Raw genomic sequence first — 24,199 nt, 5'->3', positions numbered from 1 at the left:
ATGTATCCAAAAGTGAAGGAGTAAAAGTGATGTGAAATTTACTCTGGTGAGTAAAAAGTATGCACAGCTACACCAACAAGAACAATCTATCATTACTATCCACCTCTGAATATAATGGTGAATGACTTGAATGACCCAAAGTAAATGACATACTGTACCTCAGGATAAATGTGTGAAATGTTTTGGGACGCTGTCTAACTCTAATCTTAATGAGCTGAAAAGTGGAGATCAAACATGTGAGTGATCATCGAGCCGTATGTGTTCTTTTCTCTGAGATTTCCAAGGAATATGGTATTGTAATTGATCCATTAGACTTAACAAAGTGTGGCAGTCTAGTTTGGAACCAGTGTGGGGAATTATATGCCCAGAGCAACAGGTGTGTTGTTTGCCAGCTCTATTACACAGTAATTTCATGAGCAATTACATCCCATTATGTTTAAGGTGCCATATGGGAAAAGATGAGGTTGTTTGTGACTTAATAAATAGATTTTGAGCTTGAGCTGCATTCTGGATTGCTATGTAGCACTTTGAGTAAAACAGGAAATAAACAGGCAATTTTTTTGAAATCAAATATTTCAGTATTTTATTGCATTGGTAGGAAAATGCTCACAGTCTTCCAATGAGCAACAATAGAAAGAAAAAAAGGATGGTGTAACACTGAAACAATAATTTTAAAAAACTGCAGCTTCGCCACCCTCCCCTTCTCAGCCTTGCCCTGTGTCGTTGTCACTCTGCTTTTTTCATTTCATTAAGTAATACAAAATAAAATAACCAGAACCAACAAGAGATCATTTTTGCAGTCTGTATCAAAGCAATTATAAAAATAAAAACCTTTAAACTCCAAATCTTTAAAATTTGCAATCATGTTTTTAAATTCTACAAATTATAGACAGCAACAAGTCCAAGCACAGAAGTTTATGTACTGTATTGCACCCATTACAAACAAGCCTATGTCCTCCATTGTACACAATGCAACTATTTGTTGTGTGCAAATGTTGTTGGGTGATGCAACATCTATTGTATAAACTGGTGCATAGTCATGCTTGACATGTTCACAGGTAACATGCACAAACATAAATGTACAGTTAGAATTGCTTCTCAACTAAAATCAATCTTGGATTAAAAACAATGACAAGAATATTTACACACAACACAAATAAAGAAATACCACTGAAAACAGAAGGAAGACTTACATTTCATCTTTGAAAAGATGATGAATCCCATCTATTAAAAGTAGGTGTTTGATTATACTACACATTCAAATGATACAAAGAAAGACATTCCCTTTCTGCTTAAAACCCAATTCTTTTTTTTCTTTTTTTTTTCTTTTTGCTTCATACTTAATGTACGTAGTTTGGACAGTACATCACAGGGACAAAGATAACAAGTATCCGTACAATCAGTCTAGGAAGCCATTTGGAGGGAATCAAAGTTCCCAAGTACATTAACACATTAAGCAGAATATAGACAATACACTGCCAGACTAGAAAGACCATTCACTATTGAATAGTGGACATTTCATACAGGAAATTCATGCTGTCTGATCCAACCATGGATTATAAGTGATGTTTCACTGATATTGTACAGATTATGTCTTTATCTAGAAATAGCCCAAATAAGATTTATTCAACTGTTAAAATAACTTACAAATAATAGCAAGTCTATATTTCCACAATCCTCTGGCTTTTGGTGTAATTGAACATTATCAAAAATCAGTGGTTGATTCTAATCTCTTTTTAGGTTTTGATCAGAGCTACAGCCTGAGCAGGAAGTAGACCTCAGGTTCTGACTCAGAGTGGGTGGAGTTTGCATTTGGAAGAGAGTCATCGGTATAGTACCGATCGCCATAATGATCCCCATTTCCATAACGTAATGATGTGCAAGCTCCTTCAGGAAGTCCCCTGTCCTCCAGCTGACCAAGGTAGCCTGCTATGTAAGAACCTGTTGAGTGTCTGTTAGCTGGTGGATTCTGTGAGGCTGGTTTATTCCTCAATACCACTCCACCAATGCCTGTGGTACTGTTGATCACCACACCTGCCCGAGGCTTTAGAGCCTCTTGCTGCCTTTCACGGGCACGGCTGTTAATGTGACGCACTCGGCTTTGACTTCGAGAAGATAGGCGACGGGTAAGGAGAGGAGGGGAATCATCTGCATCCCTGGGAATAACAGGAGCCATACTTGTTGCCTGGGGCTGTGAAAGTGGGGATTTTGGTTCATGATGCAACTGAGGAGATTGGGGCCTATCTCTGTCACTGTCGTCCCCCTCAAGACTGACCAGCTTACGCAGTTGTTCTGTAAGTGGGTCACAAGATTGTGATTGGAAAGCAACTTCCCCCATAGTACCCATCCTCTTTTGCTTCCTCATATGAGGAGTGATGAAACTGCGACTAATGATATGGTATTTGCTCTGGAAGTTGCATGATATGTCTTCAGAGGTCAGGTCTCCCAGGGACTTGGACTTACATTGGCTGGGGACTGTGGAGTCATTTGCAGCAGGCTGGGAACGAGTTGATAAAGGCCTTAAATGTGAGTGAAGTGAAACTGTTGTTTCAGGCTGTGATTGGTGCCTAGGATTGATGAGAGAAACATTTTGGTTGCACGACTGCTTCAGGGTTTGTGATTGTGTTTTACTCTGTCTGTGGGACTTGGTGTTTTGAGGGCCTGAAGATTCTGATGAGGGCGTAATGCAGTCATAGTCCAGGTGGCTGTATACTGCATCACAGTCTGAAGAAGGGGAATATAGCCCTCTGTCTCTACAGATGTTTATAGACCCAGCAGACTGACCAGGGAGGCTTTCAGAAGAGGAGAAACCTTTGTGAAAACACTGTACTGGCTCCCTCTCCATCTGTTTATACCCTAGCCTATTTTGATGAGACCTGTTTAGAATCTGGCTGCCACTATGGCTCCTCTGTTGTGTACAGGAAGTGCTGAAGTCCCTGCTGTTGTTAAGGGCGTTAGAAATGCCCTGAGGAATGGAGTAGTTGTTCTGAAACTGTGGGCTAGGGTTGGAGGGTCTACAGTTAACAGGTCTGTGGAATGGTGAAGGCTGGGAGTTGTTCTGGTGTTGATAATGATTGGATAGCTGATAGGAAGGTTGATTCATTGGGGAGGAACACTGTGAAAGTGCTACTGGAGATGCATGTGATGGGTACCCTTGCTGGGGATCATGGTATGACGAAGACTGCTTTTGTTGGGAGAAGTTGGGAGTGGATTCATGGTTTTGGTAGATAGCATGGCGTTTGGTTGGACTTATGAGCCCCTCCCATTGGCTGCCATGTCTTGGTGAGGCCAGCATCATATCCAGTGGTTCCTCATCAACATTAATCTCCACTTCTGCAAAAGCATTTCTAACCGAGTTATGGAGAAACTGAAAACTGTCATTTACCGAAGAACTCATGTACCTTTTAGAAGTACCCCATTCTATCTCCGGTATCTCATGAACTGGTGCTGGGGGATCATACACTTCTTCATATACACTCTCCTCTGCCTCCTCAGTTTCTTCACTTCCGCCCCTCTTTCTGAGCATTTCATCCGAACCTACGCTGTGCCCCCTCCTTAAAACCTGAACCGTTTTTGCTGGAGAGGATCGCAGGCTGTTTGATGGCATGCTCTCCATAGTGTCTGCCTGAACATGGACTGTCTGTTGGCTCAGGTTGTACACTGTTACAGGCAACAGCACCTCCTCATCCAGAATGGTGTACACCTCCTCAAGCTCAGCAGTTTCTGGGCTAGAGAAGAGGGCTGGAGCAGGTGTATCAGTCTGAGAAATCTTGCAAGGTGAAAGGATTTTATCATTTACATGATTTGTTATTTGAGCTAGCTGTTGGGGACATATTAGTTGTTTCTTGTTAAGAGGGGCTGTGTTGGTCTTGAGAGGAGACCTTAAATCTTGCAGCGCTTTAGGGGTGGTAAGCCTGAAGTTTAAGTGATGGGAAGGAGTGTGATCATGAGATAGTGTTGTGAGGTCATTTTGGTCAACAGTGCTTTCAAATTGACCAATAAGAGCAGAAATAGAGCCACGTGTGTCCTGCTCATTGCCTAAGGACACAGCATCAATGAGTCTGGAGATAGTGCTGTCATGCAAAGAAGTGGGACTCCTCAGATCACAGTCCATACCGACAGGAGAAAGAGGGGCCACAGAGGAGGGGGCAGAGGAGGAGGATGAGGAGACTGATGGTGCAACTGTGAATGTTGTGCTGTTTGATGATGTTTCAGGTTTATCTGATCTCATGTTGTTCGCAGAAGGTAAGACCAAACAGTTTTTCTCTGTTCCTGCGGAGATGATCTTTGATATGTTGACTCCACTGTCTCCTGACTGGTAGTTAGCATAGTCTTCTTCCTTTCTTACTTCTCCTCCACCAATAACCAGATAAGACGCCTCCTCTGATTGGCCTAATACTTTATTTCTGTATGTCTTAGACGGGGAAGAGACGCTTGGTTCGACAGAAAAGGATGATTCAATGAGAGGGTCCACAGAGGAGGACCTAGGCCTGTTGACGGGGCAAGCTCCTGTGGACACAGATAATTGAACAAAAAGATTAATGAACATAGGCTTGTATAGTACCATTTGATGTTGAACACTGAGCCAATCAACGATTACATGACAACAATTAACAGTCCAGCCAATACAAGGCAGTAGCAATACACAGACAAATGGACTACCAAATACAACTGTGAAGGGGAAGCTGGAAAATGTGGCTGTGGAGGTTAAAAAAAAAAAAAGGAAGAATCCACATTTGCGAACATCAGATTAGGAAAGAGATGGTCAAATGGAATTGGCTTAGTCAAATGGGATCAAATGACACATCAATATTTCTCAAACCACTTTCAAACAAAATACAAAATACACTGGGTGGACGCAATACTGATATGTTTTTGAACGATGCAATCTTCAGACAATAGGTATTTCAGATTACCTGCTGGAACATCCTAGTCAGTTCTCTACTATAAAGAAGCACAACAAATGAAGATGGGACAGAAAAGGCATGTTAAGGTATCATGGGGAGTAGGCTCATGTACATATACCATGAGTATTAGGTAGTTGTAGCAGGATAAGTAAAGCAAAGGAGAGAAATCAGAAAAAAAGTTACATCTGACATCAATCAGTGTGCAAAGCAATTCAAGGCAAAGTGCTGCTTTAAGACATGTCAACTCCAAGCATCTTATCACAAAAAAATATTATTAAGGCAAAAGTGAGTGTAATTAATGACACAGATTACTGAGGCTTGATGTGTGCCAGTAACTGATAATGATTTCTTATGCTAGAATGAAAGTAATTTTGGTGTAATTTGAAAAATAGCAAAATATGTTTAATTCTTTGACAGGGGTGATAGGAAATTACCCACCAATGACAGTGTCTCCACCCATATCATGCTGTCCCATGTCTGGGGAACAGAGGGATAGCTGTCCTTGCAGAAGTTTGTCTAAGGGCATGGAGATAGGTCTGTGGATGAGGGGGGCTCGGGGCTGAAGACGCTTCTCCACTCCTCCTTCCTTCCCTGACACGCCCTCTCCTCCTGTCCCTGCACCTGTGCCGTTTTTCTGGTCTGATATCGAAGCCACCGATTCTGATAGAACCATCTTGGTCTTCTTCCGTCCCTTTGCTGGGGCACTGGCTGTACGCCGCAGGAGGTGATCACTGAGGGAGCGTTTCCGAAGGCCACCAGAGGTTGTATCCACAGAGGACTTGGAGGAACGGTTAAACAAACCACGGATACCTCTCAGCTGATGACCCTAAAGGGAGGAGGAACAGAGTAAGAAGGAAATAAGTGAGGGAAAAGATATCGACAAAGAGCAGAGGAAATGTTCTTCTTAGACAGACATTATACACCAGGGTGCACTTCTGAACACAAGTTTTTACAAATTACAGTTTGAAGTTAAAGTGTTAATTTTCATGAAAACAATGAAAAGATATGCAGCGTATTGAATTTAGTTAACAGCAAATGTACAATTGCATGCTGTTACATGCATTGCCTATAGATGGCACCCTTACTCCTTAAATTACCACAGCAAACAAAATGCAAGAAAGTGCTGTGGATGATGCATGCTTATATTTCAAATTATTCCATCCTTGATGACAGTGACACAACAACAGTTGAAACAATTCTGAATAAAAACTGACCTTATAAGCAAACTGTATGACTCAGTGGTTTAATGTCACACACAAACAACTCATTGAAGATACAGCTGAACACAAATTGTACTTTTGCATCATGCATTACTGTTTCATGCAGCACCACAGAGAGCCTAGGGGCATCAGGATACCTTGTTAGATCCTAGAAAGTGCATAATGGTAAAGCTGGGGTTCAGGACTAGAGGGCTCCACTAGAAAGACAAAGGATTGAAGGAGCATAGCTTCAATGGATTGATGTGGTCAGTGAAACACTTTTTTCCTGTTTAGCTGCAAAATATAATCTCAGTTGACAAAAGAGGCTCACAGGGGGAATTCTAAAGTATCACCAGGACTATACAGCACCTACCTTCCCATATACATCATGCACTGACACATGCACAAAGATGGAAGCCTCAGTCAGCCCTTCCAAGTAAACATGTCTGTAACCTGTTGTTGGACATGAAGGGAGAAAGCATGTAAGTTTGAGAATGAGTCAAAAAAAGATATCAAACTGGGGACTGTGTAGTCATTGTCTGAGGGCAGGGCATCAGGTGTTCAGGGGACAACTCTAATGGATGTGGGCAACGCAAAAATCTGCCAAGCCACAGGTCTTTTACATATCAAACAAATCATGGTTCATGAGGCACAGGATAATGTGCCCTATAGCCATATCATGGCCAAAGCCACGAGGTTAGTGTTTGAGTGTTAGTGTGTGTGTTGGTGAATCTGTCTGTCTATTTGTGTTAAATAGCAGAACTAAAACTGATTCTAACTGCCAGTGACAATCTATGTCCCCTCTTAAGTTCATATCATTCATATCCAAAACTTTCATTTTTTTTTTTTTTTTAGATAAGGCTGAGGAATCCTGCACAGACCAGGCATCAGGCTGCTGAAGGCAACAGTCCGTTGACCAATAAAGTCCCGTCCAATCGGGTCATGGTCCCACACAAGGAAACGCACTAAAGCCACCTCAGCCATGTGAAGTGTAAAGGACAGGGTCTCCTCCCATACAGGGTTAAAACCTGAGGAAAATACACACATATATACTTATTATAATTAGGACCTGTCTAATCAGTGTCTCATTCAATCACATATGTACTGTCCATCCAGCAAGATGTTCAAAAAACTTTCAAAAGAAAGATGGCATTCGTAGAAGTGATGTGTCAAATGTTGTATTTCATGGATCAATGCACTGCACACTAATCTTATAATACTCTTGATCTCCCAGGGCTCTATAACCTTTCCCAGAGAAGGCTTTTCCCCTCCCCCTGCCGGGTGCCCTCATCTGTGGGGACATGTTAGGGGTGACACCAGCAGCTCTGTTGTACCTGCTGTATGCCTCTAATTAGTAAATCAGACTTTTGATCCCAGCAGGGCTCCACAGCCCAAAGTAAAATGCAGCATCTGTATCTCTGCTTTGTTTTGTTGTTCTTTTTAGGAATGATGACAATAATTATTTGATGTTCACAGAGATGAGATGATATCAGATCATAATAGCTTTCAGTGTGATACTCTTCGTCTGGCACTTTTCAGAGGAACAAAAATTTACTGATGAAAAAACAGGTAGGTGATACAGCATAAAAGCAAGGCAATAGTGATAAAAGTTTGCATTGATGCAGACCAGTGAAACAGTCATAGCATCAATGCAATATAAACATTGAAGAAATAATTCAGAAAATGGCACAGATATGGTCAGCCCATTTATTCAATCCTTAGTTAGGGCATTCAAAGGTATTAATATCTTAGGGGTTGGAATAATTTGGACTGGATGTTTTTCATTTCAGTTTGGAAACATGACAAGAGAAAAAAAGAACCCCCCACCCACCACCCCCACCTCCGCCCCCCCTTTCAATAGTTCAGTGCATGTACAGTATTATTGATATTGTGGTATTGTTTAGTGTAAGTTGATCTGTGGGTGTCTAACCATTGTCGTCAACAACTCGTGTCTGTTCCTTGTAGCAATCAACTGGAAGACCGATGATCTCCACTTCCACAAAAGGATCAATAATCTAATAGAGGAGAAAGGGCAATAAAATGAACTGTACTTTATTTTATGACTTTATATATGTGTGTGTGTGTGTGTGTGTGTGTGTGTGTGTGTGTGTGTATACATACATGTATACAATTTTAACTAAAAACAAGTTGAACATTTCTGACTAGTGAAGTATAATATTGCATGAGTGTGTGTGCATCTGTGAGACAGTAGAAGGAGGGAGAGAAAAAGACAGATGGAGAATGTGAGCAAACAGTGTGTGTGCGTGTGTGTGTGCATGCGTATGTGTGTGTGTGTGTGTGTGTGTGTTTTGCTGTGTTTTTACCTCTCCACGGTCCCCCAGCATGGAGTCTGGTGGCTTGGGCAACTGCTGTCCACTAATGATCTTGAGAATGAGCTGCTTCTTGGGGTAAGCTGGAAGTGGGTCATCACTGAATGGGTTGAAGGAGCCTGGAGGGAATGGAAGACAGCAGAGTAAGAACTTTGATTTATATCATCACTCAAGACTAAAATCTAAACCCTCTCTGATTCTTGTTTGTTCCGGTTCCCATATATTTGTATATAAAATGTGCAAAGATGAAAATAAGAGATACATTCTCATTTCTGGAACTGATGAGATTATGTTGATGTGCGTGACTGCAGTTGCATTCATATCCACTGGAAAGCACACATGTTGTGTTCTCAGTAAGCATTGCATCATACAGTTTTGTAAACTACATGTGCAGCAAGGCCATGAAAATCTCTCATGTCTCTGCTTTGCTGTGTAGCTAACTCCTTTGTTGGATAGATGTTAAAGAACATTGTTGCAAGTCTATGGAGTAATGGGATTTGAAAGGGAAAGACATACTTCAAACTGACGGGACTCCAAAAAATTCTTGCTGAGATCCCAATGACGGCAAATAGGAAAACTTATATCACACAAGTTATTACTTATTTCTATTTCCCGTAACTGTGTACCAAAAAAATGTCTTGTGTCTCCTTGCATTTTTTTCTAACCCAAAATAGGTAAGGTTTAATGATGCCAGCATACACGGAATATATTGAATATACAATAAGTTTTATCATTTTAATTGGAAATCAAGAGTTCAAAAGCTTGATCACTGATTTAGTTAGTTAGTTAGTTAGTTAGTTAGTTAGTTAGTTAGTTAGTTAGTTAGTTAGTTAGTTAGTTAGTTAGTTACTTACTTAGTTAGTTTTCTGATATATAAAATAATACAACAATATCATGTTACATATTGTATTAATCCTGAACTTTGCAACATTATCAGTTTTTCTAAATTTTTTTTAACTTTAAAAATCCCTGTATCCCATTATATATATTTTTGAGATAAATGCAACAATGCAATCCATTCTTACAAATACATAATGCTCTACCTGAGCCTATAACTTATTATGTCATGGATCAAATCACAACAAATAAACTGAAAATCTGTGTTATTTATATGAACAAACAATAGCTCCTATGCATGTGTTTGAGCTTCTTTGTGTGCATGCAGTCTGTTTTTTGCAGTACCTTTACACATGGGAGGGGGCTTGAGGACGTAGCCACTACCTCCGTTCACCATGAACTTGGCTCTGTTGAGCTGCATCATCCTGCCCTCAGTCTGGTAGTTCAGAGCAACTGAAAGAGAAAAAATAAGGAAGGATATTTTATTTAGTCACTATTTGTCTCTAAACCTCTACACACTTACAGTATGTCATCCAATGATTCGATTATTATCCAGATAATGCTGTAGTATACACAATCTGTGAAACTGAGGATCAGTCAGGGTCAGTGTTTTTTCCTTTTATCAAATGTTCCTCTTTGGCTTATTCATTCATTCTATTATTCATTAAGCGTGTGAGTTCATACAACCTTGAAATCGTAATTAGTAAAACAGATGAGAAAGGAAACAAGTTAAAAATAAAATGGAAGCAACAAGGATGAATCACCACTGCTTCAAAGATAATTTACTAGAGAGTTTGGCATTTTTTCTCCTCATTCTTTTCTTCCCTGTAACTGTTTCTGTTTTTGTGCACCTGGAACAGTGATTTCTTAAACATTAAAAGACCAATTTCACTCTCTGAATTTAACTTAAAAAATTTAATTGGCTGGGATTCCTTGGATCTTGGATTTGCTGATGCTGTTCATTTCCATTCAGATTAAAATATTTAGCTCCAGCTCTATGTACTGATGTATTTCTCTGTAATCCTCAGAAATTCCTGTTCTGAATGTAACACTATGAATAAACTCACACTCACTCACACACAGCACGCAAACACATACACACATACCTTGCACAACTGAGTAGCTATGTAGTGTGGAGGCTAATTGGTATGACTTAACACTCGTGCCCATTAAGCCCTGCACACATTACACACATTAACTAACTACACTATGTGATATGTGTAAATGAAGTGTGTGAGGCGCAGGCCACACATTAAGTCTGTTTGTATGTGTGTGCATGCATTTGGTATGCAGTGTCAATTAATATGTAATGACAGGTATGTAGCTAAAGGGAAGGCACCTGATGTTTTCATTAACAGACAACCTCTAAATAGGTCAAAAGCTTACAGCTGTCTTACCCAGCTGACAGCCCACATTCCAGTAGAACTGGGGATTGAAGTTGGACGAGTCGATACGATAGGCTGAGGGATAAATCCGTGACAGCTGCCTCTGGTTAAAAGCCAGAAATTGTTCAGCTCTGTGATTGACCAGAGATTGTGCTCTGGTCTCGCTGAATGACAGAACATCACCTGGAGTACCTAAAGAGAAACATGGGTTAGTCATGAGAAAATGTCTTGAAGGGAAATATTGCAATTTGTCTATTTGCTTGTGTGTGCAGGTGTCAGAGCTTTGGCATTTCACCTTCATTCAGGCACTCCTGGGAGGCAACAGAGTTGGTGAATACCACCAGGTTTGACAGATCTCTACTCAGTTTCATCGTCTTCCTCTTCCTTCCACCCCTAAGACATTGCCAGATGACAAAAAACAATTACAAGAGATGGCAGAGTAGGAGAGTGGGTAAGTTTATGTAAAGATATGTAAGACACGGAAAGTAAAAAGGATATGAAATAAGACATGCACACACTCATCTACCCATGCTTAGTATTTATGGTGGCAAAAACAAATCAGGCAAGAGAGAATTGTTCATCAAATAGGCAGCTTGCAAACCACAGGAAAGAGCATCAAAGGCAAAAAGCTTAATAGGGACCAGAGCGCATGCAGTGCAGCAAGACACAGACATTGACACTCACATACAACTACACACACGCAGTCATGCACACGGCTGTCTTACAACAGTCGGCCACATAGCCATTCAGATGCATGCTTGCAGGAATCTGTATTGTGACAGATCCCGAGGACATGCATGTATGAATGCAACCAGCAACAGCGACTGGGATAACAAAGAGAGACAAAGGCCTTATACACAGACAGTGACTGATGGAGGAAACACAGCTGAATTTCTATATGTCTTGCTCAGTTCTCACTCACAAAGGTAGAAGGGGAAAAGGAGACAGAGGTGGACGAAGAATGTGTGTGAAAGGAAATTGTGCTATGTTCAAGCTCCAGATGAAAACTGACTCTTTTTTTCCTTCATTAGTGACTCAGATCTGTTTTTTTTTTTTCAATAATAACGTAAACAGAAAGTATATAATGATGCTTGAGGAAAGATGGAGGACTGCAGAAGTGGAGATGTTCAGTGGGATACTAAAGTGGATGCAATGCAAGCAAAACTCAAAGTGGGATAGGCCATGGTGAAAATTAACCAAGGGCATTTACTCCATTTAACTACAGTTCTGAAGTGCTGTACTTTAATATTCCAATTTGATGCTACATTATACCTTTACAAAATTACATTTCAAATGGAAATACTACATTTTTATTCTTTTCAAAGCTATATGCACTATTTACTTTTCAGATTAGGAGAAAACATAACTAACAACGGGTCAGTGGGCAGATCAAAAGAGAATCTGAACCTCTCTTCTGATTGGCTGGCTGTTTTCTGAGTGATTTAATGAAAATATAGCAGATTTCAGGTAAACGCTCATAGAATCCAAATCAGGTGGGCTGGGCTTGGGGGGTGGCTGAGAGCGGTGACTGCTTTTTTGTGACATCACAAAGTCACAGAAGTCCTGATGGGTTTGCTTTAAGGAACCATTTCTAAATATGGACTGTGAGCATTTTTCTGTGGACTGAGCGCTTTGACACTTTCACAGTATTAATACAGCACCTAGACCTGCTTTATAATCTAAAAAGACAGAAGTCTCACTTTATACAATATGGGACCTTTAAAAGTACGTAAAAAAAGAAAAGAAAATCTCTAATAAAATAACACTGCAGTGAGTGGATGACCATATTTTACAAAAATACAGTACATACATGATAAACCCAGTTATGAGCCACTGGAGCTGCATGATGACACTATATGTGATGATGATGATTTTTGTCATGGCCTCAATTTCATTCATCCCAGGCGCTCCTGTCTTTGGTCTTTTGCACTCAGAATATGTAGAAAGTGAGTAAAATGGCCTGCTACATTAAAATATTATGAAAATAGTCTGAAAGAAAATCTGGTCTGAGCAGGAAGTTATAACTGAGCAGTAAATGCAGCATGAACATAGCACAGGGATCTAAGAAAAGTGGAGAAGTGAGGATTTTACACTTTTCATCTGAGAGAATATAGATTTTACATGAGAGAAGAAGAAATCATAAGTAATCAGGATTCCCTCCTTTGCAGTCTTTCTTCACCTTACACGAACATAAATTATTACTGGAGAAGCTTTTGTGGCTGCATGGCTCTACTGATGCCCTGCATTGTTTAATGCTCCCAGCAGTCAGTAACCATCAAGCCTCACAGTTGTCAGCAATTGTCATTGTGGTGGTGAAGCAAGTGGAAGGTCACCTGTTGAACTGTCCTCCGGCTTCCCTCCCAGACCTCTCCTGACCGTCCTCCTCTTTGCCCATGCTATGGCATGACAGCCTGGATTTGGAGTGCCTCTGGACAACCGGAACACACACACAGACAGGGACATATGACAAAAAACAAAGGTAATATTGCAACAGTTTGTTTGCTGGTTGAAAAGCATGAAAGTATTGCCTGTATCCCTCCCTTCAGTTGATATCCTGATGAACATGTTACACATCATACATGATACCACCTACACACAAACCCGCAGAGCAGGAGCTAGTGCTTGTGTGTCTTTAGCAAACTGTGTGTGTTTAATAGTGGCTACTGTGTGATTCATAGTGTTGTTATTGTAGTAGTAGTCTGAGTGTGTGTTTGTGCATGTCGGTGGGTGTTTAAGGTATAGTGTATGTAATTATAGCAAGTGTGTATCTGGCGAAGTGTGTTTTTTTTTTTGTTTTTTTTTCTGAGAGAAGCAACACCTCTATTAGAGCTAAAGTGGAGTTGAGAAGAGGATGAGGGTTACAGTAATTACAGGGTTTAGGCTTCTTGCCAACAGATTACATGCAACCATGCTTGCACGCATATATATACACACACGTGGGAGGATGCATAATATGCAAAGAGGGAGACATAAAAGAATGAAGAGGAGATGTGAGTGGGTAAACAGATGAGAGCAAGAAGAAGGTAAAAAAAAAAAAAAGCAAATGGCTAGAGGAATAAAATCAGAGTGGGAAAAATTATAATACTATACCATAAAATGAAAGATAAATTGAACTGATGCTAACTCTATTTTTAAAAACCTGAAGGACTAGAAAACAGCAAATGCAAGCATAATTTGCACTATAAGCATTTCTCTTAGGTCCTACACCATTAGCAGCTTTCTAAAGCACATACCTTAGAGAGGAACTACATCAAGAAACTACATGCATCCTTTTTGAGATTACATTGTGGTGCTGGTGTGTTGAATTGTATTGCATTATATTGAGAGGTATTTTGTCTACCCATTTATATAACAGACAGCAAACAAAATTTTAGGTAGAAGGTTATATATTGTAACCTTAGGGGAAAACTTGATTGTTGTCTTCGTAGGTGACTCAATCAGAACTTACTCAAAGTAAGAATTTGACATACAGAAATGCACTGATTGGGCGGCCTGGTAGTCGAGTGGTTAGGGCGCGTACCATGTGTGAGCACAAGACGCTCTTAGCAGGCAGTCACTGGTTCGACTCCTGATCGGTCTGACTCTTTCCTGCATGTCATTCCCCTCTCTCTACCCCCTTTCCTGTCAGTCTCCACTGATCTATCATAAAGGCACAAAAAGCCCAAAAAAAAAAAAAAAAGAAAAAAGAAATGCATTGATTTGCTTTCTTGCCAAAAGTAAAATAAAAAAGAGTGATGCCTCTTTCATATCTGTACAGTCAATGAAGGAAAGCTAAGTAGGATGCATAAAGACTAGAAACAGCGGGAAATGACTACCATGCTCTCTCTGAAGATAAAAAAAATCCACCCACTAGCACCTCTAATTCTCACTAATTAACACATTATAACTTGTTTATTTAATCAAACAAAAGTATAAATATGTGGTTTCAGTTATTTGCTGTACTATTTCCTCTGATCATTTTTGGTCTTCCAGATTTTCTTTTGCATGGAAAAGTCCATTCAAAACACATGGCCCAGCCATCACAGTCATTAGTGGTCCCTCTTAAAAAATGTTTCATTACCCCCTAACCTAAAAATGACGTCACCTCATTTTGCCATTTGAGATCCCAATTAACAGAATGAGAATCAAGCAAGCAAGGGCAATCTGTCTTTCAATGCTCCTCACCTTCTGTTTAAGCGTCGTGATGAAGGATCTGCTCTGGGATTTCTTCAGAACCCCTCTGGAGCTCTAGAGAAAAGGAGAAAACATTCAGATACTCTTCATGTGTGTGTTTGTATGTGTTTGTTTACATTCATGTGTGTGGATCATTTGGTGTGAATCTAATAACAACCACATTAGCAGCCAGTGAGTCACTTAAACCCTAAAGCTTAGTAGTTGGAGGGGCTACAAGAGACATCAGCCAATAAAGCATAACACGCTTGAAGACAAGGATGGGAGAGAAATAAGAAAAATAGACAAACTGAAAAAAGGGAAAGTACAGTTAGGAAGACAGAGACAGAAAAAGGTTTAGAGATAGAATGAGGTGATGGGGATCACCCACAAAGCAGGAGTAGAATAAAGAAAACAGGAAACCCTGATGCACAACACTCACTACATTAAAATGGTTGTCAGGAAACTGAAGCTTCTAAAAATAGTAAAAGAGGAAAGCAGGGAAATTAAATATTAAGTAACACTGCAGACATTTAGTGTCTCATCACTTTCAGTCTGTTTTGACATGGTTTTGATGAAACACCACCCACGTGGGTGGAAATAGCACGGCCCCTTCAGAGTGGCCTGAGGAGGTAATGGTTGTGCATTTCCTTCTGTTCAGTGGGTGTGTTTGACCTATGAGTGGTGCAGTAATTAGTCCACTCCTTTATTTTCTCCATCTCCCCGACTAAAACCATGGCCTAGTTTTTTGCCCCTTCTCTTCATCTGTTGAAAAGTATTTCTCTGCGCCATATGCAGCTCTGCCTTGGGGCTCGTACCTGCCGCAGGTTTTTCTGAAGGCCCTGGTGTGTAGCACGGAGCAGAGCTCGGATGCTGAAGCTGTCGGTATCTTCCTTGTCTCCGATCCTAGACTCCTTCAATAAAGAGTCCAGTTTCTTTCTGATGTGAGACTCCACCTGGTGGTGACCATTGCCCTGCGTGATAGAAGAGGATAGTTAGTCAAGAGAAGCACAAAGAAAGCTGGGTAAGAAAGCATGAGAGACAGTGATGGTTGTTTCAATAAAGGTAAAGGTATTTGGTTATTGACAGGAGATGAGGAAGAGTAATGCCATTTGGTGCATCGACACACATTGTCACTGAAGCCAACACAGAAGTGCCAAAAACTTAAGTTCCTCAAATGCCCAACTTTACAGCAGAAATTAACATGTTTGCAGCCTGGTACAAAAAAACGGTTTTGGTGTCTATAGCTAATTTCCCTCTTCATGAAGTGAATTGTACAAGTGAATTTTTATAAAGCCCACCTGTTTAAATTTTATTAAGGCTTAAAGTTCTACATAATTGAGAGTGACGGGTGGGTGCTGTCACAACCTGCTATATCTCTGCTCGGCGTCACCTAAGTTATTTCAAGTACGTGTACGTGACACGTTTTTGGTGTTGGTCTTATGGAGGATTTTTTTTCACGCAAATATCAGACAAATAATATGGCTTGCTGCATGGTTAACTGACAGTTAAATTAGAGTATTTTATTTATATGTCAGCAGTAACTAGGGTTAGTCTTCGAGCAAGATACTCAGACCCTCAGCTGTGCTAATGATGCTAATGGGAGCATATGCTTGCCACAGTTATTAAAGCGCCATGCACTTAAGTCTCAGCTACACACACCCCACCTCTTTGCTCATTTTAAGATTAGCCAGGAGTTAGGCGGAATCAGGCACTGCCAAGATAGCAATGGTGGAGCAGCCCACTCTAAGCTTGAAAACCATTCTTCAGAAACCTATGGGTGACATCACGGAGTCTATCTTCATATACAGTCTATAGGGCCAGTGCACCCAGCTCTTGTGAGCACCACCACGTCTTCTTACCAGTGTAGATGTTCTGAAAGCAAACAGTAAAACTAAATAACTAGTAGCTAAAACTAAGTAACAGAGCATAATTGCTCGGAAAAGGCAACTTCTCAAATCCACCCATACATGTTTGAGCCAGAATCAGATCTGGAACATGAGAGTGGACAGCACAAATATCCGCAACAACAAATATTACACAGCATGGCATCTCTGTTCGATGCACCCATTACCTATTTACTGTGTAACACAACAGTGGATTTAGTTTTTCAGTCACCCCTGCTGCCATTGTTAATAATTGTGTGTGTGAGAAGTTCACTAAGACCACAACTGAAGAAGAAAATCTCTGCTGTCAGGAAATAGTAACACAAGCTAATGTTACTAGCAAAATGCCATCCAGCTGTCACCAAATACTGTCAGTTAACTGTATGCTGGAGTACATTAAATGCCTTTAAAACTACAAGTAGTCTGTTTTCGGAGAACAAGCTGTGCCTGGAGCAGATTACCATATAAAGAAATCCATGACAGGATGACATGGAAAAAACCTTTGGAGACCTAGTGTTCATGGCAGTCTGACGCCTGAGCTTTTGTCACACAGGTAATAATTTTTACCTCATTATTTAAAACATTTAACATGGACATCCAACATTGTAACATTATATATATATATATATATATATATATATATATATATATATATATATATATATATGTAAGCTTCAAGTGTTATTATGTCTATTATGTCTATGTAAAAACATTAAAACAGACAGATAAGCTATGGTTAATAGTTACAATTGTAGGAATAGTTTGATATTTTGGGAAACAGACTTTCTTTCTGAGCGTTAGATAAGAAGATATACACTACTTTCACATCTGTCTGTTAAAATCACCTATATCCCCATTATAACAGATACTCAGTACTAGGCTCTATAGTGAGCTGCAAATTGAAATGTTAGACACATACAAATCATTGTCATTTTGCATCACTGAGGGGTGTAAAGTCACACACTAACATGTTTACACCTACAGGTCTAAACTTTTACTGTCATTACGATCTTTTACAATGGCTAGCATAGGTTGGGATGTGTGGAACTGGTCTGGCAATGCATTAACAGCTCCCCCTTGTGCAAAATCTGCTGCCTGCTAACTGTGAATGAGTGAGTTTGTCAGAGTTATACCAGGCATGTGAGGTAATTTAAAAAAAAAAAAGTTAACAGTGGTCTAGATGTTTACTTATGTAGTATGTATGTGGACAAATTGTAAATTTTACACAAAAGATGGAAAAAACAACAGAAATATTTGACAGCATATACAGCAAGAGAGAGTAAACAACATTATATAAGTCACTTTTTCCACAGCCCACAATTAGTGCAATATGGTGACGGCTGTGAAAAAATACTGGTGTAATGAGCTCAATACAAAACCTCTCATCAGTGGAAAACCTGCCACCACCCCTTTAAAATGGCAGTGATAATCCAAAGTGGCATCTGCAGCCTCATGCCTCCAGCTAAATGTGGAAGAACAATGCCCTTTTCAGTTACACAACTAAACCATCTGGAAAATGTGGAAGTGTTTTCCTGCTTTAGAGGGGGATCCTGGCAGTACTGTATCACTGAAAAAATGAGGAGGATTACTATAAATATGGCACTTGGAAAGTTTGGGGGTGATCGTTATAAGCAAGCAGCGATAAGATGCTCTGACATGTTTTACATGTTGATGCTTATGCATTAAAAAAAATCTAGTTCAAAGTCGCTTTTATGCTTGCACTGACTTAATATTTATATCTGCATCATTAAGCATTGATTATTCTAAAACATTAAAGCGAGGATGATCAATAAAACATCACAAGCACCAACATCACTACCCAATTACTTAAGTCATTACATCGAGCACAACAATATCATTAAGTTCCCATTATCTAACTTCTGTTTGTGGTGCCTGTATGTGGAGGAATGGGTTTGATCCTCTAACACTAGTCCCTGTCAATCCAAAATGAGTTTTTTGTTCTGATAGGATGTTGTTGCTGCCCTATTCTTTGGAATGAACAGATTAAGTAGCACTTAAAGAACTGACAGAGAAGCAAACATGGCTGCTCAGACAAAGACAGACAGCAGTTGGAGAAAAAGTTACTTTTATATTTTTATTCTTACATTGCTGCTCTTGAGCTTGAAGTCGTCCTCAATTTCATCTGCGCTGTCATCATCAGATACTTCCCCTTCCTCGGCGTCTGCAGACAGGTAGGCAGGCAGACGCTTCCCCTGCAGGGAGAAAACACAGACAAAGAGATTTGAGGAGAGTGACAAACACGCATTTGACCTGTGCATATGTCTTAAATGCAGCACAACCCCTCACTCATCTCTTTTATACACAAGAACACCCACATGGGTTACACCTCTAAGACAGTCTAAGAATAAAAAGAAAAACAGACACAAGCCTGTACGCACAAAAATGGACAGACAGACGTTAAAGTAGCCTTCTCCTTTATGTGGCTCCTTTACCAGTATTTACAGGCCATTACTGCCAGATATGAGTACACAAGAGGGCACAAAACACACACTTGTGCACACACACACACATACAATGTACAATCAGCTGCAGATTCTCCTAGAAGCTCCCTGAGCAGCTCTTTCAGCAGAGTGGGAGCCCATTAGTGAGCCATTCTGAAGGTGTGAGTGGGAGTCAAGATTTTCTAAGCTTCTTCTCCTTCAAAAAATCAATTGCAGACTCTGAGCTTCCTGCAGTACATTGAGTCTTTCACTGCCTGACATCCCCACCCGCACTTCAACCACTGCCACCAGTAGTGCCCTCTTCCTTCTAGCTGTGACTGTCAAAAAAAAAACCCCATGCCATTTTTTCTTTGCTATATTGTGACTCTCTGGTCTCTTGCCTCATTGAGGGGATACAGAGAGGTGAAATGCTCTAACACAAGGTCAGAGAGGGGGAGGAAAGGGATGGAGGAAAACTGTTAGAGGGGAGTAAAGGGCTTTATAGAAAATCAATAACGCTCTTTCACTTTTCAGACATCTGGCTGGGGAGGGACAAAGCCAGAGCTCCTTTTCTCAGGGAACAATGAAGGCTTACAGATAAAGTAAATTTTATTTGGTTGAAATAAAACAAAACAATAAATGCTGAAAGCTTTTGCTCATCCAAATACTCCGTCTCTGTGGATAAGGAACTTTTGGGTCTGAAACCATCAAAGTGAGAGCTGATATTAAAAAAAAACATTGCATGTCTTCTTTTTGTGGAAGATCATATCAACCATGTTTCACAGATCATCTAACTGGGCACCTGACCTGTCCATGGGACTATGACAGTATGTGCTACAAAGAGATAAGCTTGCCATATTTGAATAACAAAATAGGTTCCTTGGCATAGGAGCTTTCCATAATGATTTAAATGAAGAAAGCGTATTTTCCAAAATGTGGAACAGTTCTCTTAAATTTAAGGTTAAGCTGGGGGAAACACTGGTTTAAGTAAACCAACACTGACGTCTGGGGGAAGACAAGACATGCAGCTTGCACTTAACCATCCACCCCTAACTGAGAGTTCTTGCAGCAGTATTTCAACATCAGTTCACATCTGTATCACTTGTTATCCATACATGTTAGTAAAAAGCATTGATGTCAGTCAACACAGTGTACCATACAATCCTTTAAACTTTTCAGTCTTAATACATTTTAGGTGTTTAGAGGACTGAATGTGTGTGTGTGTGTGTGTGTGTGTGTGTGATGCCTTAATTTTAAACTAATGAGAAGCTGCATAATTTATTATTAATCACTTGGGGAAAAATGTCATATTGAGCCTCTGTATTAAGTTCTAAAAGCTTGCTAAGTTATTCAAGTGAGTGTAATTAGGGGAAAAAATGCTGTTGTTGCAGCCTGTTTGTGTTTTTTTTATTTTGTAGTTCAGGCTTACTTTGATTTAGGGATTTGGGGAATATAGTGTCCATTGTGGTAAAACCCAGGGTATATTTTTTTAATGGAATTTAAACATACATCATTTAATTATACCAACTGTAAAATGTTTTGACAAACAGGAAATTAAAATGAATCGTTTGACAACCCCAACTGGCAATAATTAGCTTCACAGTGCCTTTCTCACTCCACATCCTGAGTACTGCAACACACATGAAGTAAAATACAGTATGTTGAGATGACAAGAGCTCAACTTAACTCACTGTTATAAGAGGAGGGAAATGGAGAGGTGTGATGAAGATGCTTTGATTCACAAGTACACTAACTAGGAAAATCTAATTTATCAATTCATTTATTATATATATCATATATGAATATATTCATTTATTCATTTAAAATCAAGCACTGTTAATCCACCATGCATCCATCCCTCCATTGATTAGTTCTTACTTTGATGAGTATCTTGCCCTGCAGGATGTGAGGACTGGGTAATGTTTTGGCGTCTCTGCTCAGTACATCTCCCACATCAAGTTTGTCTCCAAAAATTTCTCTCAGGTACTGGGCTATCTTCTTTTGCTGCTGGATGCTACAGTGGTTCTCGATGGATAGAATTACCGGGTACCTGGGGAAAAAAAACAGACAGATACTCAGGTTTCCATAAATTACATAAAACCTGTCAACACTTAGAAAATGTGTCTTCAATGCAGCCAATGGACTGAGGAGAGACTGATCTGCTGAGATGAGCATGAATCACATTTCAAAAGTGAACTTCCATTTCTCACCTCCAACCAACAGAACAGAGAGATAAATGACAAAAATAAAGCTGCATAAACACCTCTTCACCTTTGTGGCAAGGTGTGTGTGTGTGTGTGTGTGTGTGTGTGTCTTTTCATTTAGAAAAGGTGAAATAAGTTGTGGCCACACAGCAGCGCAGCTCAAATGTCAGGTTTGTCAGACTGACAGCTCTCCCTTAAGGGACGGAGCCCTGCTCTCGCCTCCAACTCTGGTCCCCAAAACATACACTCACACACAAACACACACTTCAACACACAAAAGGATCCTTTGCCGAAGACAAAAAGAGAGAACAGAGAGAGTAACAACCACAGACATTTCATCTCGACACACAGGCAATGACACCCTGGAGCTCCTCTCAGGTGAAACAGTGAAGAGGTGCAATGAGCTGTGTAATGTGTGTGTGTGTGAGTGTGCGTGATGTCGGAGAGAGCAGAGACTCACTCCATTTCAATTCAACCCAGGGGCCATTAATCATATTAACAGGTGGCACTGATGATAAAATATCAGCTGAATGTGAAAGGTGAGAATAGCAGAGAGAAAAGAGAGAAGAATAAAGCACAGGATGTTCAATTTATTAATCTGCTCTTGCCATCAGCATTATTACAGATGACTAATTAAAAAGATATGAGTTTATGAGAATAATCAGGTATTTCATAATTAGCAACTGTGAATGTTATCTTTTGGGAAAATACACTGAACACATGGTTTTTAATTCCATTCACAGAGGAATACAGAAACGACTGTCAGAAGAAATATTATTGTCATAAAAAACTTTATTGACTAAAATGATCTAGGACAACATTTCAGCATTTATCCTCATTATTTATTAGTCTTTTAAGTACCAGATTAATTGATTAATACTTCGGCTGGTAAAATGCTGGAAAATAGTTATTCTAGGATAGTCAGTTGACTATCACACAACATAGGAAATGAAACGGGAAAATATTTGGAATTTTGCTTGAAATAGACAAAATAGTGATTGATTATATGTCTATCAATCAACTTATCAATTAATCAGTTGATCCTTTCAGCTCTAACCTGTAGCACAGATAAGGTCAAAGCCAAAAAAGAAATGAAAAAAGATAACAGGTTAAGTCAAAAGGTATAGCAGGCTGTTTTAGTTGAATGTTACTGCAAAATCAGTTGAGACACGCTTTACATGGAAGCATGATGAATTAAAAAATATACAAATTTAATTTAATTTTACCAATAACTTCAAAGTAATCAGATAAAAGGTGGACAAAAAATGTTATTTTTCCTTTTTTTGCTGTGTTAATTTTGTCAGGTTGGCTTTTCTGGAAATATTCTTCTTCACTTTCTTGACAAGGATTAGATTAGAAGATTCATACCACTCCTTATTTCTGTGTGGTAAATATGAAGCTACAGCCAGGACGCAGTTAGCTTAGCACAAGACTAAACACAGAAGAAAATAGCCTGGTTCTGCCCAGAGGAAACCAAACCAGCCAATGGCTCTAAAGCTATAGTTATATCTGGTTAATTCTGTCAGTTCATTAAAAGGTAAAACAATTTGTGGGTCTATGGGGTTTGTGCTAAGCTAACCAGGTGCTGGCTCTAACTTCATATTTGATGGGCAGAGCTATCAATCTTCTTATCCAACTCTGAACAGGCTGAATTAGGCCTATTTCCAAAGGTGTTGAACTTTAACACAAATAGCATCAAAATTGAAGTTGACAGCTAGAAAATAAATAAGATATACAACCTTAATCTGATGTTAGTCAATGTTCCAACAAGCTACTGCCAAATGTAGTTACACTTCTTTTGATTTCATAATTGAATACTGTCTTTACCTCTGAATAAAATAAATGGTTTTATAACACAGCTGCTGCCATCATAAGTAGCTGCAACAGATGTTAAAGTGAGACAGTGTGGCACCATGCTGCATCATTCACCACTTTGTTTGGGTATTGTTGGACCCTGTAGAGAAAACAGTGGCTCCTCAGGGAGCCAGAAGACACACTGCAAAGCAGATGGCTCAGTAATAGGTGCTAATTACTGCCCAGAACCACAGCGTTCTCTGAAAAATATAAACCTGGCTGGTTGTAAGTTTCTTGTTAAACCGTGCTGGGGGGTAACCTTCCATCCAATTTATAGATATTTCATTATAACAGTGTGAGAAACAATAGTTTGAGACTAGTTTTATCAGGAAATACACAGTAATTGAGCGGGCTTTTTAAATTAGGGTGGAACAAACTTTTATGTGTGGGTAAGTGTTATTACAGTATATCTCATCCCAGAGTGGAGCACAAAGCAACAGAATTAAACAGGAAAATATACAATCAATAATACAATCTCTATGTGTGTGTGCACGTGTGTGTGTGTGTGTGTGTGTGTGTGTGTGTGTGTACATGGATCAATGTTGTGTTGTTTGTCCTGAAGCTTAGAATACTATTTATTCTGCAGAATGTCAACCAGAAGTGATGTTTTAGTCAGATTTATTTGTGTAAGTAAACTAAAGGCAAAATGAGTAAAATGGCATTTCTATTTGGCATTCAAGGCCATTATTCTCCCACAACAATTCCTATGGGATAATGGAAGTAGTTTCCATAAAATGTCATAAACAATCACATACAATAACACACACACACACACACACACACACATACACACATGTACAATAACACATACATACTGTACCATAGGGAGCATTGACTCACTGGTTATTTATGAAGGCATATTTATTGATGGTCTCTATGACAGACTTGAATGGTATCTTGGAGGTCAGAGTGTAGCCATGTTGGACCATCGGCTCTCCATCAGGTCCATCCCAACAGTCCACTGCAGGAAAAAAAAAAAAACAGAAGAAATGATGCATGAATGTGGA

General features: G+C 39.7%; 1 protein-coding gene across 6 annotated transcripts in view; it reads right to left on the bottom strand.

The window, feature by feature from the left end:
• Positions 1-555: 555 nt before the first annotated feature.
• The window catches only part of plch1 (phospholipase C, eta 1), a 59,372-nt gene continuing 35,728 nt past the window's right edge, over positions 556-24,199 (bottom strand). For 3 of the 6 annotated variants that reach the window (XM_071496716.1, XM_071496717.1, XM_071496721.1), the window contains 16 exons: positions 24,033-24,153; positions 21,013-21,184; positions 18,799-18,906; positions 15,626-15,781; positions 14,823-14,885; positions 12,992-13,086; positions 10,954-11,051; positions 10,671-10,850; positions 9,619-9,726; positions 8,431-8,555; positions 8,037-8,121; positions 6,988-7,134; positions 6,480-6,559; positions 6,265-6,324; positions 5,346-5,733; positions 556-4,509 (listed from right to left, as the gene is read on the bottom strand). In XM_071496716.1, the coding sequence (XP_071352817.1) occupies positions 1,754-4,509; positions 5,346-5,733; positions 6,265-6,324; positions 6,480-6,559; positions 6,988-7,134; positions 8,037-8,121; positions 8,431-8,555; positions 9,619-9,726; positions 10,671-10,850; positions 10,954-11,051; positions 12,992-13,086; positions 14,823-14,885; positions 15,626-15,781; positions 18,799-18,906; positions 21,013-21,184; positions 24,033-24,153 (4,742 nt within the window). In that variant the 3' untranslated portion in view covers positions 556-1,753. Of the gene's footprint in view, positions 4,510-4,916; positions 4,945-5,345; positions 5,734-6,264; positions 6,325-6,479; positions 6,560-6,987; positions 7,135-8,036; positions 8,122-8,430; positions 8,556-9,618; positions 9,727-10,670; positions 10,851-10,953; positions 11,052-12,991; positions 13,087-14,822; positions 14,886-15,625; positions 15,782-18,798; positions 18,907-21,012; positions 21,185-24,032; positions 24,154-24,199 lie in introns of all 6 variants that reach the window. The other 3 variants (XM_071496719.1, XM_071496720.1, XM_071496718.1) reach the window with 3 other exon arrangements.

This window comes from Trachinotus anak, unplaced genomic scaffold (genome assembly GCF_046630095.1).
Source record: "Trachinotus anak isolate AG129_WGS33_773 ecotype Australia unplaced genomic scaffold, CSIRO_AGI_Tana_v1 ptg000014l, whole genome shotgun sequence".
Classification (NCBI taxonomy): domain Eukaryota; kingdom Metazoa; phylum Chordata; class Actinopteri; order Carangiformes; family Carangidae; genus Trachinotus; species Trachinotus anak.
Note: the sequence above shows the minus strand (reverse complement) of the source record. Positions and strands in the feature narration are given on the sequence as shown.